Source organism: Eretmochelys imbricata, chromosome 3 (genome assembly GCF_965152235.1).
Source record: "Eretmochelys imbricata isolate rEreImb1 chromosome 3, rEreImb1.hap1, whole genome shotgun sequence".
NCBI classification, from domain to species: domain Eukaryota; kingdom Metazoa; phylum Chordata; order Testudines; family Cheloniidae; genus Eretmochelys; species Eretmochelys imbricata.
This window is the reverse complement of record NC_135574.1, coordinates 54,847,080-54,863,928: the sequence shown is the minus strand read 5'-3', so window position 1 is coordinate 54,863,928 and position 16,849 is coordinate 54,847,080. Positions and strand designations below refer to the sequence as shown.

The following is a 16,849-nucleotide window of genomic DNA, read 5'->3' as shown; positions in this document are numbered from 1 at the left end:
TCCCATTCTCCATATAAATGACCAATCCTGTTTTTCTTTTTATTCCTACTAAGCACCTAGCCTCAATGATTATGGCAATGGACTCCACTGGTCACTCAGTTTTAAATGTTTTGCTTTACAGTTTAACTGAAGGACACCTGAATGTTTTTGTGTTAGGAATAAGGTTAAATAAGGATGGTTTATCTTCTCTTACAATTCATTATTTTCATACATCTATCTTTTTATTAATCTCCTTTCAACACTAAACAATTCTAATACTTTCAGTCTCTCTTCAATGAGAAGTCTCCCCGTCTCTCTAAGAATGTTTATTACCCAGCTCAGATCCTGTTCTATTGTGCTACAGTGCTGCTGGGTTTTTTGGGTCAAACACAGCATTCCAGCTGATATTATAAGATATAATATTTCCCACATTATTTGCTGTTACATTCACTCTGTTTATTTTCTGTGCCTTCTATCCATGACAATACCTTTCACACCAGAACTACTTGGTTTTTCTAATAGCATCTTGTAAAGGACTTTATTGAAAGTTCAAGGAAATTTTAGAGACACAAGATAGGTGAGGTAATATCTTTTATTGGACCAACTTCTGTTGTGAAAGAAATAAGCTATCAAGCTACACAGAGCACTTATCTGTTTCAGCAAAGAAAGCTGGGCCAATAAAAGATATTACCTCACCCATCTTGTCTCTTTAATATCCGGGGACCAACATTGGTACAACAACACTACAAACTAGTAAATTTGGTCAGCCAGTTTTCTTTTAACTATCCCTTTGCTGCTACACTGAAACAAACCTAGTTCAGAACAGATATCCAATATTCCTTTACGGAACAATCCTAATCTGTCCTACCATATAAAGTGTCCTACCTTTCATTACTGTTTGAAGCATTTTACTTGGTTCTAAAGTAAATCTCACTGTTCCATAATTTCCAGATCCAGCTGATCATTTTTTAAATACCAGGACAACATTGCTGCACCCCAATCATCCAGTCCAGCAGCTGATTTTAATGAGATTGAAGATTTCTTGTTAGCAGCTCAGCCACATTATTAAGTTCCTTCGGAACTCTTGATGGAAAAGTATTGGTTCTGGTGACTTGTTGCTATTTAATTTTTCAGTTTGTTCCAGCAACTCCTCCTTTGTTTGAGAGAAGAATAGAGAAGGAGTGGGGCGAGCTGTAGCGTGAATGGACCTGTTCTGAGTGTGCTGCAAAATTTGGTCCTAAGAAAGAGAGAGGGTTTTTTTGGATTTATAACTACACTTTGATGTGTGGTTCATAATAAGCATTGAATCTGAGTTAGACAGAGATCACCTAAGGATTAGTAAGGAAAATGACACTCCATCTGCAGAAGATCTGAGGACATTGGCATATCTGTCAAACCCAATTACAAGTGTGGATGCCCAAGATAAATGATCTATGGATCAGTTTACTTCTGTTCAACTGGATTTGGACATGCAAATTAAAATCAGAACACCAAGGACACTTCTGTGGCTGTGAAATTTGCTACACAACTGGAATCTTTCTTATCTGCAGCACATCAGAAAAAGAAGCAGCTCATCGTAAGTACTGAATCTTGTTTCTCATTTTATGTGAAAAGGGATTCTAAATGCATGCATGAAATGTCTGAGGGGATTGAAAATTATTATATTCGTTTTTTTACAAAACAGACCATGACAATAACTATAGTACAGTTCTGCTCTGTTAATTATGTATAAAAATGGCCCCTTCTTTCTGCACAGATCTGCTTCCTGTATTCTACATATTTGCTTACTTTTGTTACAAAAATAACTTTTACTACTTTTTACGCTAGTTAGCACTACAGCGTTTATACAGCTAAGAGAGCATGAGCTGGATGTATTCCTTCTGATGTAATAGCAACAAAATTACATTCTAATTACTTGGTCAATGAATCACACTTGTGTAACTCCAATGAAGGCGACTGTGTTGCACTGAGGGTATAATTTGGGGACAGTGGTATTGTACAGCTTAAACATGGGCAGAATTTTGTGTGACTAACCTTTATTACTGGTGCAAAAAGGAAAAACCCAGCTTGATTCTTAGGTTATTTCTACATTTTGAGCTGGAGGTGTAAATTCCAGCATGAGGAGACATACCTAATCAAGCTAGCATGCTAAAAATAGAACGTAGCTATGGCAAAGTGAGTGGTGGGAGGGACTGGCTGCCCTAAGCAGTTACCTGCCCAAGCTGCTAGGTACATACTAGGGGCAGGCAGTCCCTCCTGCTACTCGCACCGCTGTGGCTACCATTCTATTTTTTAGCACACTAGCTTGATTAAAGCTAGCATGTGTATGTCTCCTCAAGCTGGTATTTACATTCACAGCTCAAAGGGTAGACATACCCATAGATCCCAGGATGAATTTGGAGGACTGTCAGTAGGAACTGCCTACATTTTTTAAAAATATTATTTATTTGTATTGCTGCAGCAGCCAGAGGCCTTAATTAACCTGAGTTTAGGAAGAGCCCTGAGCAAGAGGTGACGTGTAAGATTAACCAAAAAAGAAATAACCCTGGAAGGCACTGTGACTCAGAGATCACCCCCTCCTTGTTCTTGCAGGGAGTAGCAATTTACAGACAGACTATAATAGCAATCAATTTCTCCTTCCTCATGCCACACCAGCTCAACTACCTTGGGCAGTGAGCAGAGGTAGTGGAGCCAAGACTGTGCCCATTTCCGGTCCCTCCTTGCTGTCTGGCTCCAGCGAGGGAAAATACAGGTGGGTAACCCATTTGCTCCAATGTGCCAGGACCCAAGGTCCAGCTAGCCAGCATAGGTGTATGCATTTCTCTTACTTTTCTTAATCTCTTTCACTTGCTTGCATGGGCACATAGTCTAAGTAAGACTCTAGTCCTAAGGGTTTAAAAAAACATTAGGTGTGAGAGGGAGGAGGATGATCAAAGGAAAACTACTAAATTTAGTAACACCACCTCCCCAAGCAGTGTAGAGAAATGGTAGATGTAATTAGGTTGACACACTATCTGTGTTGACACTCCTTTGCTTACCTAGAGTGTTCCTGGCTTCCAGAAGCCATCCCACAATGTCCACACTGACAGTGCAATTGATACAAGTGCTCCTAGTGAGGACACACACCGCCGACACAAGGACCAAAGTGTGTATGCACAAAAGCAATTTAATAACTGTGGTGGCTTATGCTGATGTAAGTTAGGTCAACATAATTTTGTAGTGTAGACATAGTCTCAGAAAGTCACAGCTAATTACAAGACGGAGGAGACTGTTTAGCAGAAGTAGTTAACACATATTTCAAGGGACCATTCAAGGTGAAGTGGCCCACTAAAATCCCTCCAGTCACAACGATGAAAGGAAGTGGGGGGGAAGCAGCTGGGTGGGTTGTTTTTAGTGTCTAGCAAAGTTATGTATTTAAGCTCGTCTTTTCAAAGTGTCGTGCAGGATTCCTTTGAGGATGAGGACTGATATGTCAGAGATAGAGTGATCACTATGTAGTGTTTTTGTTTTTATCTTTTTCCTGTGTGAATTTATTAGAAAGGATAGTGATTGTATGGTTTCACCTACATAGTTGATATTGGGGCATTTAGTGCACTGAGAAAGGTATACCACCTGTTGTGACAGGTATGTGTAGGACCCATGGATCTTGAAAGGTGTGTGGCAGGGGGTCCATTGTAGCAGTGGAGATATGTCTGCAGGTTTTGCATCTGTTGTTGTGGAAGGTTCTGGTACCACTTTGAGTTGGTGTGTCCTGGTCTGTGGGGAGCTTGCTTCTGATGATGAGCTTGGAGAGGTTGGGGGCTGTTTGAAGTCCAGAAAAGGGGGTTCAGGAAAGATTTCTTTCAGGATGGGGTCCCCATTGAGTATGAGTTATGGCTGTTTGATGATACCTGTTATGGGTTCCAGTGTAGGGTGGTAGGTGACAACTAGGGGCGTGGGGTCAGAAGGGGTTTTATTTTATCCAGAGATAACCTGCTTCAGTATAGAAATCAAAACCCCTCCAACCACACACCTCTAGTTAACATACATGTTAAGTTTATAAGAATGTGTTCAAATGTTTGGCCTTTATGAAATGCTTGTGCATTACATTAGTCTCACTTATTATATCTATATCCAATGTTATAAGGTGATATTTAAGGGCATGTCTTCAATAGCAATGTTAAAGCGCTGTCGCAATGTTAAACCACCACACTAGCAATGTTAAGCCATCTCCATGAGGGGAATGGCTCCCAGCGCTGGTGCACTGTCTACATTGGCACTTTACAGCACTGAAACTTGCAGCACTCAGGGGGGTGTTTTTTCACACCCACGAGTGAGAAAATTACAGCGCTGTAAAGTGCCAGTGTAGACAAGCCATAAGTGTTTGCTTTGTAATGATAAAATTGTTTGCTATGAAGCTGAAAACCCCCACAGTCAGGAGAGAAGCATTGCCAAGTGTGAGATACTAGTTTACTAGTGAGATACTAGGTGTCCTGCCCAACAAAAGAAGGTTTATAGACACCAGGCACACCGTTATGGAACATCAATGGACAAAAGACTCCATTGATTGATCCCCCCACACCCACACCCATGAGGAGGGGATGTGAACATAACCATCCCATCACAGTTTGAACTCTGGGGGAAGGGAATAAACTCCCTGACCAGAAGGAACTATATCACTATGCTACTTGGAATTTGGAAAGGGCAATATTTTTAAGGTTAAACAACGATCCCCAAGCTGCTCAGCTTCGGTTAGCCCTGAAGGACATATAAAGCTTGCAGATTAGAGCAGCTTCTAGTGCTATTTGGAACCTAAGACTGTAACTCATTTGTGTGTATATGTTTACCTGTTTTAACCTTGTAAATAACTCTTATTTCTTTTTCCTAGTTAATAAACCTTTAGTTAGTTTATTATAGGATTGGCTTCAAAAGTTGTCTTTGGTGTGAGAATGAGGATGCACTTGACATGGGGTAAGTGACTGATCCTTTGGGACTGGGAGTAACCTGAATATTGTTGTGATCTTTGGTGCAAGGTACCATCTATCACAAAGGCTGGTTTTCTTGGGTGGCAAGATAGCCAGAGTGGCCAAGGTAGACTATCTGTGACTCCATCTTAAGGCTATTACAGTGCTTGATTCTTGGTTGGTGAAATCTAATTATAAAACACACAACCAGTTTAGGGTTTATGACTTGATTTGTAACAGTCTGCCTGGAGGCTGGCACCCATGTTCATGAGCCACCGAAGACAGGTTGATAGTAGTCACTGCAAGTTATGGCAACAAGATGAAATACTCAAAATTGCCTTACAATCTGGGTCATTTCAAATGCATTAGTACTCCATGCCCTAGATGAACTGAAACTTCAGAGATAATTAAAGCCCCTAATAGGTTGAGTCCAGGCTGATGACATCTTTCATATGTTCTGAATATTATTTTAGTATCCTGTCTCGGTCTTCACTGGCATTATGAATGTTGTACAGCTGCTCTAACAAGGCTTTTAAAAAGTAAATCAAAACAAAATTTTGAATACACACACACAGAGAAAAGCTTTACATGATTTAGTTTTATAATGACAATTGATGTTTAGGTTTTATTAATGGTATTTGCTGAGGCTGATTACTATCACACTACAATATGCACAATAAGGTCTATGGGCAAATAAAAAAATAGTAGAAATATTGTCAACAAAATCAACATTTATCCAGTGAGTTAAGCAATTCATTTTATATATATACACACACACCAAAATTATTAATTCTAATGTCTCAAATTGAGATATATATGTATATACACTAAAATTATACAGTATATACAATGATTCAAATAGCAATTTGAGACATTAGAATTAATAATTCTATTAATAATATATATTATTACTAAAATTACTAATTCTAATGTCTCAAATTGCTATTTGAATATTGTGTATACTGGCAAGCTTCTAGTATATGCATAGCATAACATGGACTACTTTTTGGATTTTATTTAGGATCTTAAGCTTTATATTCAGGTTGTGAGAGATGAGAAAGTAGGAGATTGAGACTTACTCAAGCATTCACTTTTAAATAGAGTAATAAACTAGATAACAGATGACCAAACACCAAAATACAAGTTTAGAAGAGGATGCCAATCATATAGACAGCAGGTATAAAGTACATACTTGCATGTTTTGATTTTCAAATATTTGATAAAAGAAATTCCTATTTCTTACCTACATTTCCAGTCATTAGGTATGAATTCTGAAAGTCCATCATCCCCATTCCAACAATGTGTATAAAATCTTCAATCACCTGCATTAGCTCCACTGATCCTGGATAGATCTAATAAATGAAGGTCAGATACACAATAACTGCAAGAGTTTCCCAAACTCTGTAGCATTCACATAAAATACTAACCAAGTCCAATAAAATGAGCTGGGACATTCAAAAGCTAAATTGTACTCATAATGTTTTAATATCCAAACTTTTAAGTTACTGCAAAACAATATGTTTTAGTCTTCAATGCATCATTTATCCCCAGGTAAGATTTCTCTCAATATCATTCGAAATCAGTTTTGCCCAAGAACTGTGGGATGTTTGCCCATAAATTAATGCACCTAACAGAAAAGTATTCAAATTCTTTTCTTTCCACAACTCTCAGTAACAGTTACTGTATTTCAGAGTCATATTCCAGGAACAAATTTAGAACAAATTTTGCTTTCAAATCTGTGCAGGCAACCTCCAACAATGTCGACAGGAGTTGTGTATGTATATGAAGGCTAAATTGGCCCTTAGTTCTTTGCAGTATGGTATCATCTTTGCTGCTTTGAAACAGTATTTAACTATAAAATGCTTTCTTGAATTTGTGTATATTCATTTTTAACATTATTATTAGTGCTAGCACAGAGTTAAAGTAGTAAACTAAAGGCATCCATATTGATCTCTGCAACAGCAGAATTGCAAAATGGTAAATGGCTAGTCCATTTACAAGAAAACATATTTCATTTTCATGGTCCTGAGAGGGCATTAGGACAAAAAATATGTATTCATTATGCAATAGTATGAAGAGATTAGAAACCATTACATTTATTAACAAATTTAGCAGATAAACTGATATCATATACAACATATACATCAGTAAATCATTGAAGGATTATTGTCTGTGTCATGGACAAGGGATACTTTCCTGTAAAATAAACATTTATATATTTTTAAAAAATGGATATCTGCTGCACACAATACATTTTTTGTCCTCATACATAAGGGATGGTCAAAATACAAAATGTAAATGATATTCACCGTATACTGTTCTGTATTTGGGAATACAGACACTCTCTTTTTTAATACACATGTGTTGCTTTTGAAGACTACAAGTCCCAACATCTAATACTGCCCCTTCCTATTATTTGATGTGTCTAGCTCCAGAGCCTCTGAGACCAAGGTGGGCAATTGCATGCTGGGTTCTGTAGTGTATGGAAGCCCTTATATTAAAGATTTGGGCAGCAACAACCTACTTTCTTTTATACTAATTAATTGTATAAGATAAGAGGATTTGCTTTGAGCAAACTGCATTTGTACGCTCCTTTGGATCCCTAAGATTGTGCTCTGCATTCTTCTTTCTGGTAGAAAGAAAGCCTAATTCACTATCAATAAATTGCTGACTTTCTATCAGAAAACACCTGCAGCAACTCAACATCCTTTTATTAAATTAACTGCCAGCATCAGAAACCATTAATTATGGATTATATAGAACACAAATATACAGCACCCAGTTTAATACATGCCTTTTGTTAAGAGCTGATGTAAAGAGCTTCTTGGAGGACGCCATTTTCGGGCTACAAAAATAATTCTTTATTGGGCCTGCAACACTCAGAAAGTATGCTACATATTCTTTATCACCATCTACTGGCTCTTTATGTATTAACTACATACTTTACACATACACAGATAGAGAGCACCCACGTAACACCTATGGGTCAACGGTTTCTCCTGCGGTTATTTACTGTGAAATTCTAACTGGAGTGAATACTGGCAACAGACCGTTTTGATTGAAATGCACCCTTTGTACTCAGTCCAGGAACATATACGACTTGTTTGGTGTATGGATGATACTGATATTAAAACATTTGTTACCTTACAAGAAGTCATTAGAAAAATAAAATGTAAATCTGCATCACTCAGGGCAGTATTTGCACCTTGCCAGAGGAGATGCTTCCATGCTGATGACACTTGTTAAAAAAATAATGCGTTAATTAAATTTGTGACTGAACTCCTTGGGGGAGAACTGTATGTCTCTTGCTCTGTTTTACCTGTAGTCTGCCATATATTTCATGTTACAGCAGTCTCGGATGATGACATGTTGTTCATTTTAAGAACACTTTCACTGCAGATTTGACAAAACGCAAAGAAGGTACCAATGTGAGCTTTCTAGAGATAGCTTCAGCACTCTACCCAAGATTTAAGAATATGAAGTGCCTTCCAAAATCTGAGAGGGATGAGGTGTGGAGCATGCTTTCAGAAGTCTTAAAAGAGCAACACTCTGATGTGGAAGCTTCAGAACCCAAAACACCAAACAAGAAAATCAACCTTCTGCTGGTGGCATCTGACTCAGATGATGAAAATGAATATGCATCGGTCTGCAGTGCAATAGATTATTATTGAGCAGAGCCCGTCATCAGCATGGACACATGTCCTCTGGAATGGTGGTTGAAGCATCAAGAGACATATGAATTTTTTTGCGCATCTGGCATAGAAATATCTTGCGATGCTGGCTACAACAGTATCATGCAAACACCTGTTCTCACTTTCTGGTGACATTGTAAACAAGAAGCAGGCAGCATTATATCCTGGAAACGTAAACAAATTTGTTTGTCTGAGCAATTGGCTGAACAAGAAATAGGACTGATTGGACTTGTAGGCTCTAAAGTTTTACATTGTTTTATTTTTGAATGCAGTTATTTTTTGTATATAATTCTACATTTATAAGTTCAACTTTCATGATAAAGAGATTGCACTATAGTACTTTTTTAGGTGAATTGTAGAATACTATTTATTTTGTTTTTTACAGTGCAAATATTTGTAATAAAAATAAACATAAAGTGAGCATTGTACACTTTGTATTCTGAGTTGTAATTGAAACCAATATATTTGAAAATGTAGAAAACATCCAAAAATATTGGAATAAATTGTATTCTATTATTGTTTAACAGCACGATCAATTGCATGATTAATCACAATTATTTTTTTAATCCCTTGATACCCCTAAAATAAATATATAAATAATTAGGACAGGATTTGGGAGCACTACTGAGAATATTTAGGGCAAAATGTGAAACTCTACTTTGGTAATTTTTGAAAGTAAATAGCAACATAGGCAAATCTTACCTGCTGTGCATCTTCCCATTTCTCTTTGTTCTCTTCATCTAGCAGGTTACTAACTATTTGAAAGAAGTTCTGCAAAATTGAAATAAAAAAAAATCAAAGTAAAATGAAATTCAGAAATATAACAAATGCTCATGACATTAAGTTATAATTAAGAATGATTTTGTATTGTTGTGACAGAGGCCCATTGGCGGTTCACCACTCTGTGTCAGCAACTCTTGTTAGCTCTACATACCATGTATATCTGTGGAAGGTGCTGACTGAGGAAAAGTCAGCCATAGCTGGGAAGAAGGAAGACTGGTGAGAGAAACCATCTTGACCACAGACTGTACCTTGTTAGATTAAGTTTTAGACTTTTAGATGAGTGTTTTCACTTTGATTTGCTTATAACTCTTTCTAACTTTATTCCTTTTATTTGGCATCACTTAACCTATGTCCTATTGTTAATATTTTTGTTTTAATTTTTACTAGAAACCAGCTCAGTGCTGTGTTTAAAGGGAAGGGTGTATTTACACCTGTTAAGTTAATAAGCTGTGATGTAATTTTATTTCTTTAGAGGAACAAACAAACCTTATTATTTCTCTAAACTGTCCAGAAGAGGGCTAGACATGGCACGTGGTTTGGGGGAAATTCATGATGGGTGTGTGTTGGGATCACTTTGGTGGTTGTAATCAAGGCTGGTGGAAGCCAAATAGGGGCTGTAGTCAGGCTCGGGTCAGAGCTACCGAACCAGGACTATCTAACACTGAGACACTTCAGGGTGTGACCTGGATACTTGTAGGCTGGTTTTGAGCATCCCAAGATGGGAGCTAAAGCAGCAAAGTATTTTAAGGCACCTAGAGTTGCAGGGCAAGTGGTGACTCTTACTGGTCTGGATTGTACCCCAAACCCCGTAACAATTGTCATTACTGATGCATGTTTGTGGTCTATTTCCTGCCACCAGTATAAGAGATCACCCAGACACTATAATAGAACAAAAAAGGGCGGCGTCCACTTTGCAGAGAGGCTTAGACCACAAAATTATTCTGTCCAGCCATATAGTCATGGGCTCAGTATTACTGGTTTAGGTAATAAAAACTAACCAAAATCTTTTCAATATCCATATTTAACCTATTGGTCTCTCCAAATTTTCCTGTGTCTCTGCATTTTCTGGTTTCAATCACCACGAGATTGGAAACATAATGAAATACTTTGACCCAGGCTAGTTGTATTTCCATTCCAGCTAAAACCTAGAGTACTGGAAATCTCAGAAGAAAACATCCATATTTCCAGAACCAAACCATTCAGGTTTGCACATCACTCATTGATACTAACAAGGATTCCACGTCACTTGCCATGCAATTTTTAGCGAGATAAGTTTGGGAAACAGAAAAAATAAAATAGACAAAATATCTTTTTCACTATACAGTAATGAATGTACCAGTGGAAAATATTTCCCAAACCAAGGGTTAGAAAATAATGCAGTGGCATTGTTTTATACTTAAACAGTGCAAGATTTTACTTCAGATATAATATGGGCCTAAAAACTTTACAAGAGTCCTTGCACCAAAGCAAAAGCCCCATTAACTGATGAAGAATTTTGCTTGTGAATTTTTGGACTGGGTTCTTTGTGGTGCACAGGATAAGGCAGAATTTGGTGAATCAATTTTACTTTTGATACATATTGCCCAACTCTAAGGCCAAGCCAGTAAATCCACTCTTTCAGCATCAGCACCAGCATTAATACAGTTTCTAAAATAATGCAGGAAGTGAATTTAGCCTTTGCATTCACACAACAGTTTAATTGTACTGGTATAGTTGAAGTGGTACAATGCTACTAATGTGGAGACACTTACGCTAGTATAGATTATTGACATATGGTAATGGACATAAGTTAAACCAGTATAAGCACATTTGTACTAGTATAGTTGTCTCCACGGTAGAGGGTTGCCCTTGTGTGTGTGTGTGAGAGAGAGAGAGAGAGAGAGGCACCAAACCAAAAGATCAATTATCCTCTCAGCTCTACTCCTGAGTACAGTGCAATGGTTGTGAGAGATGGGCCAGTGTTTACTGGGAAGTACTTTGACAGTAAACCACAATATTCTTTTGACTTGTTTTTATCTGGCGGCTGTGATTGCAGAGCCATTGGCCATTATCTTTGAAAACTCGTGGCGAACGGGGGAAGTCCCGGATGACTGGAAAAAGGCTAATGTAGTGCCAATCTTTAAAAAAGGGAAGAAGGAGGATCCTGGGAACTACAGGCCAGTGAGCCTCACTTCAGTCCCCGGAAAAATCATGGAGCATGTCCTCAAAGAATCAAATCTGAAGCACTTACATGAGAGGAAAGTGATCAGGAACAGTCAGCATGGATTCACCAAGGGAAGGTCATGCCTGACTAATCTAATCGCCTTCTATGATGAGATTACTGGTTCTGTGGATGAAGGGAAAGCAGTGGATGTATTGTATCTTGACTTTAGCAAAGCTTTTGACACTGTCTCCCACAGTATTCTTGTCAGCAAGTTAAAGAAGTATGGGCTGGATGAATGCACTATAAGGTGGGTAGAAAGTTGGCTAGATTGTCGGGCTCAACGGGTAGTGATCAATGGCTCCATGTCTAGTTGGCAGCCGGTGTCAAGTGGAGTGTCCCAGGGGTCGGTCCTGGGGCCGGTTTTGTTCAATATCTTCATCAATGATCTGGAGGATGGTGTGGATTGCACTCTCAGCAAATTTGCGGATGATACTAAACTGGGAGGAGTGGTAGATACACTGGAGGGCAGGGATAGGATACAGAGGGACCTAGACAAATTGGAGGATTGGGCCAAAAGAAATCTGATGAGGTTCAATAAGGATAAGTGCAGGGTCCTGCACTTAGGACGGAAGAACCCAATGCACAGCTACAGACGAGGGACCGAATGGGTAGGCAGCAGTTCTGCGGAAAAGGATCTAGGGGTGACAGTGGATGAGAAGCTGGATATGAGTCAGCAGTGTGCCCTTGTTGCCAAGAATGCCAATGGCATTTTGGGATGTATAAGTAGGGGCATAGCGAGCAGATCGAGGGACGTGATCGTCCCCCTCTATTCGACATTGGTGAGGCCTCATCTGGAGTACTGTGTCCAGTTTTGGGCCCCACACTACAAGAAGGATGTGGATAAATTGGAGAGAGTCCAGCGAAGGGCAACAAAAATGATTAGGGGTCTGGAACACATGACTTATGAGGAGAGGCTGAGGGAACTGGGATTGTTTAGTCTGCAGAAGAGAAGAATGAGGGGGGATTTGATAGCTGCTTTCAACTACCTGAGAGGTAGTTCCAGAGAGGATGGTTCTAGACTGTTCTCAGTGGTGGAAGAGGACAGGACAAGGAGTAATGGTCTCAAGTTGCAGTGGGGGAGGTTTAGGTTGAATATTAGGAAAAACTTTTTCACTAGGAGGGTGGTGAAACACTGGAATGCGTTGCCTAGGGAGGTGGTGGAATCTCCTTCCTTAGAAGTTTTTAAGGTCAGGCTTGACAAAGCCCTGGCTGGGATGATTTAATTGGGGATTGGTCCTGCTTTGAACAGGGGGTTGGACTAGATGACCTCCTGAGGTCCCTTCCAACCCTGATATTCTATGATTCTATGATTCTGTGATTCTATCTACATTTGAATGGAGGTCTCTGGCAGTAAAATATTGTAATAGGTTGCCTTTAGGGGCTTTGAAGCAGGCACCTCACCCAGAACCTGGTAAAGGAGACTAGGTTTAATTCAGTCTCCTTAGGCAGGGAAAGCTTAATACATTTCCTTTTGCATGCAATAATGTCACAAAAGGGTTAATGATGTTTCATGTCCCCCTCTTGAGAACATGTGGTCCAATGGCATTTTTGGAGTAGAGGGGTTATGTGGCTGTGAGATGAAACAGAGTGCTTTATATTAAGCAGAAGTTTTGGTTGTGAGAATATCTGGAAAAATACAGAGCAAGAAGGGTGTTATTATTAGGATAGGGTAGAAGTGCCTGGCCCAAGGCCTCTACCAAAGGCAACTGCCTGTGCACCATTTTTAAGTCCCTACTTGTTTCAGAAAACAAAACTTGTACACATTTTGAAAATAAACAAATTACACTAAAAATACCTGACTCAGTGTCATCAATTTCTGCTCCAAATGGGAGGCCCCAAAACTCTTAACAAAATGATAACAATAAATAAACTAACAGGCAGTCTATGGTCTCTCTCCAACCATGTGTCAGCTACTTTTCAAAAAAGTAGCTGTCTTTTTAGGAGGCTTAAACAGAAAATATATAATTGCCTCTAGGTGTTACTTTCTATGTTTGGTTGCCCCATGTATTGAGTGTCTTCACGCAAATCAGATGAATAACACCTAAAGTCACAACCATCTTTAAAAGCTAGACAGCTTTTAAAGCATACTTTAAAAAAAAAAATTCTTTCAAGTGTTTCTCAGAACTTTCTTTTTTAATTCCATCAGCTGCATCCCCTCCACTTTTATCTACAATTTCTTTTGTCTGTAAGAGTTAAGGTTTTTTTTTTGTGCAGAGCCTGTTCAGCTCAAATCTGTATCAGTTTTCTTGCACTCATACAATTTTGTCTGCAGTCTGTTAATTATCTAATGATTTTTATATTCATTTATAAAAGATTCCTGTAGCTGTCATTAACTTCAGTTAGAGTAATGGATACTCAGAAGCTCTGAAAAACAGATTGTGAGTGACTTACTCAAGGTCACGAAGGAAGTCACTTCAGAAATTGGATTAAGGATCATATGCTCTCCTTTCTCCTACACCATTAGTTTTACCCTCCCCCACCCCAAAAGGGATGTTGTGAAGAATTAAGTAGCATTTTAAAAATGACATTTACTGTAAGTACAAATTATTGAAGCTAGTCAGTGACAGAGATGAAAACAGAACTAGTTGTTCCTAGCTCCCAGCTCTCTAATCAATGCACTAACTACACCAGTGATACTCAAACTGAGGCTTGTGAGCTGCAAGTGGCTCTTTAATGTGTCTCCTGCAGCTTTTTGCAGCACATGATATTAAAGTTATTGAACAATCAGGATGCTTTTATTGTTATTAACCAATTAAGTGACCAACTTGCACTAAGTTATTAACTTATTTTCTGTGAGAATTATATATAAAATATTTATTTATAATAATAATATAAATATACTATTCTCACAGAAAATAAGTTAAAAACTTAGTGCAAGTGTATATATATATATATATATATATATATATATTATTCTCACAGGAAAATATAAAATTAAATATTTCTTCTGTCATACTGTTTAAATAGTACTATAGTAAATGAAACAATGAATTCACACTATTGTGGGTCTTTTGGGTAATGCTGATGGCTAATTTGGGTCCTGAACCACTGAGGTCTGAGTATCACTGAATTAGACCATGCTCCCTCTTCAGAATATTCCCATTCTCCATAAAAATATTGCACGTGAGATTTTGTGAATAAAATTGATTTTTAAGAATTTTTCAGTACCAAAGTTCTCATGACTGGAAATATCAAAATTTGGGGAATATACAACTGCACAAAATTAGGGAAAACATTTTCACAAAATAAAATATTCACCAATTTAACCTGGCTCCTAAAGTTTACCTCTAACAACATATGGTTTTGGGAGAATGGGAAGCTTCCTCTTTGCATCACATGAAGGAGGATCACACTGAAAACACTTATTTTCCTCCATAGTCTCACACTGCCCCAAGGGAGGAAGCTAATGATGCCATTTAAGATGTGAGAATTACATTGCCAATAATTTACATTGCTAATAATGATTAGCAAAGCACTTACATATGTGCTTTAGGGCTTTGCTGAACTGGAACAAAAGAGACTTTAAAAAATGACATAACTGAAGGCATGGTCTTTCTCCCAGTGAAGTGGGTAGCAAAAATTCTATTGGCTTCAGTGATACAAAATTGGATGATAGGAATGCATAAGGGAGGGAACATTGGGGATCAATGCAGTAATGAAAACAGAGAAGAAAATGGTCTCAGGGATTGATCTGGTGCCCACTGAAATCAGCAGGAATCTGTTCACTGACTTTAATGGGTCTTGGATATGGCCCTCGTTATTTATCTACTCAAGCACTTAGAGTATCCATTCATATTCAGCACTGCATCGTGAGGACTATAAATACAATAATCCATCATAAAATATACTCTGCAAATTAAATGTCAAGTAATTTAACCTACAAAATTCTTTCCAAAAGAGATCCTTCACCTCTAAGAGTTTTCCTCTTTCAGCTCTCAAGATGTGTAAAAGGATGCAAGGCTCACATGGATATTTTCAAATGTCTCTACATTTCAGAAAGGTTAATTAAGGACCATGCAAACAGATTTGCATGTCAAAAATGCCCATAGAGATTTATTGGTTGTTCTTTCTTTCTTTCCTTGTTTTTTTTAATGCCTTATTAGCACAATGTAAGACACCTACAAGCCATATCATTTTTCAATTAACCTATGCTTTATATCCAAAACTAGTCTAGTATTTAGGAATCATATTTTTCCCAACCAAATTTATATTCTGGATGCTAAATAATGTTCTTTTTCCTTTTTAAGTAACAAACATTTTAATTTGCCACTTGAATAGGAAGGTATTAGATTCCTATATATTCTATAACTGAATCTATATATAGACATAGGCCTGCAGTCCTTGACTTCTGTGAAGTTTTAAGAGTTCATTAATGCAAGTTTGGGCTCTTAGATCTTAGTCCCAGTGAATATTTTATACACTTGTGTAACTTGCCCTTGTGTAAAATCCATATTAGGGACCAAATTATGTGCTGACTTATACCACGAACACCACCACTGGCTTCAGTACCATTGCACAAGATTTAGGTCAGCAAAGTATTTGTCCCTGCATGTCACAGTTCATATCTAAAATGATAAATGGCTACACTATAGAAAATGAAGAGTGCCTGGAAAATCTCCAGTGTCAAAGGTGTCCTGTCTGTGGAAGGAAGAGGTTGCTAGAATGACTTGTCAAAATATTATAGCACTTGTACAATATTACCTTTCAGTCTTTGTGTCACCTTAAACATCTGGTCTCTCTCTTTGTCTCTCTTTGAGAAGAGTGCTGTGTATTTGTATTAGCTCTCTTTTCATGTTCTTGAGTCTTATGGTCTATGTCATGCTTATTTTGTAATGGGTTGTTGTATGTTATCCTATAATGTGCATACTCTTCTCTCCTGCTTTAGATTATCTATGTCTCTTTATTGGCAGAGATGTTTATGTAGGTTTCTTTTTTAAAAAAAGTTTTGAAAAGCATGTATATACATTTTAAATTTAAAATAAATGTGCATACAGTATGGGTGCATTTATAAATAAATATAAATGGACTTGTCTACAGGCTGGCCTGATTTTCATTTGCAGTTAGTTCCTTTTATACCAGGCTGGCAATGTACATAAGAATGGCCATACTGGGTCAGACCAAAGGTCCATCCAGTCCAGTATCCTGTCTTCCGACAGTGGCCAATATGAGGTGCCCCAGAGGGAATGAACAGAACAGGTAATCATCAAGTGATCCATCAAGTGTAAAAGGAACTTAGAGTGGGAGTAAAT

At 38.0% G+C, this 16,849-nt stretch overlaps 1 protein-coding gene across 1 annotated transcript in view; it reads right to left on the bottom strand.

Moving 5' to 3' along the window:
* The window catches only part of ADGRB3 (adhesion G protein-coupled receptor B3), a 616,281-nt gene that overhangs the window by 283,925 nt on the left and 315,507 nt on the right, over window positions 1-16,849 (bottom strand). The window contains exons 10-11 of the mRNA XM_077811605.1: window positions 9,317-9,385; window positions 6,166-6,274 (exon numbers count right to left, since the gene is read on the bottom strand). Of these exons, the coding sequence (XP_077667731.1) occupies window positions 6,166-6,274; window positions 9,317-9,385 (178 nt within the window). The remainder of the gene's footprint in view (window positions 1-6,165; window positions 6,275-9,316; window positions 9,386-16,849) is intronic.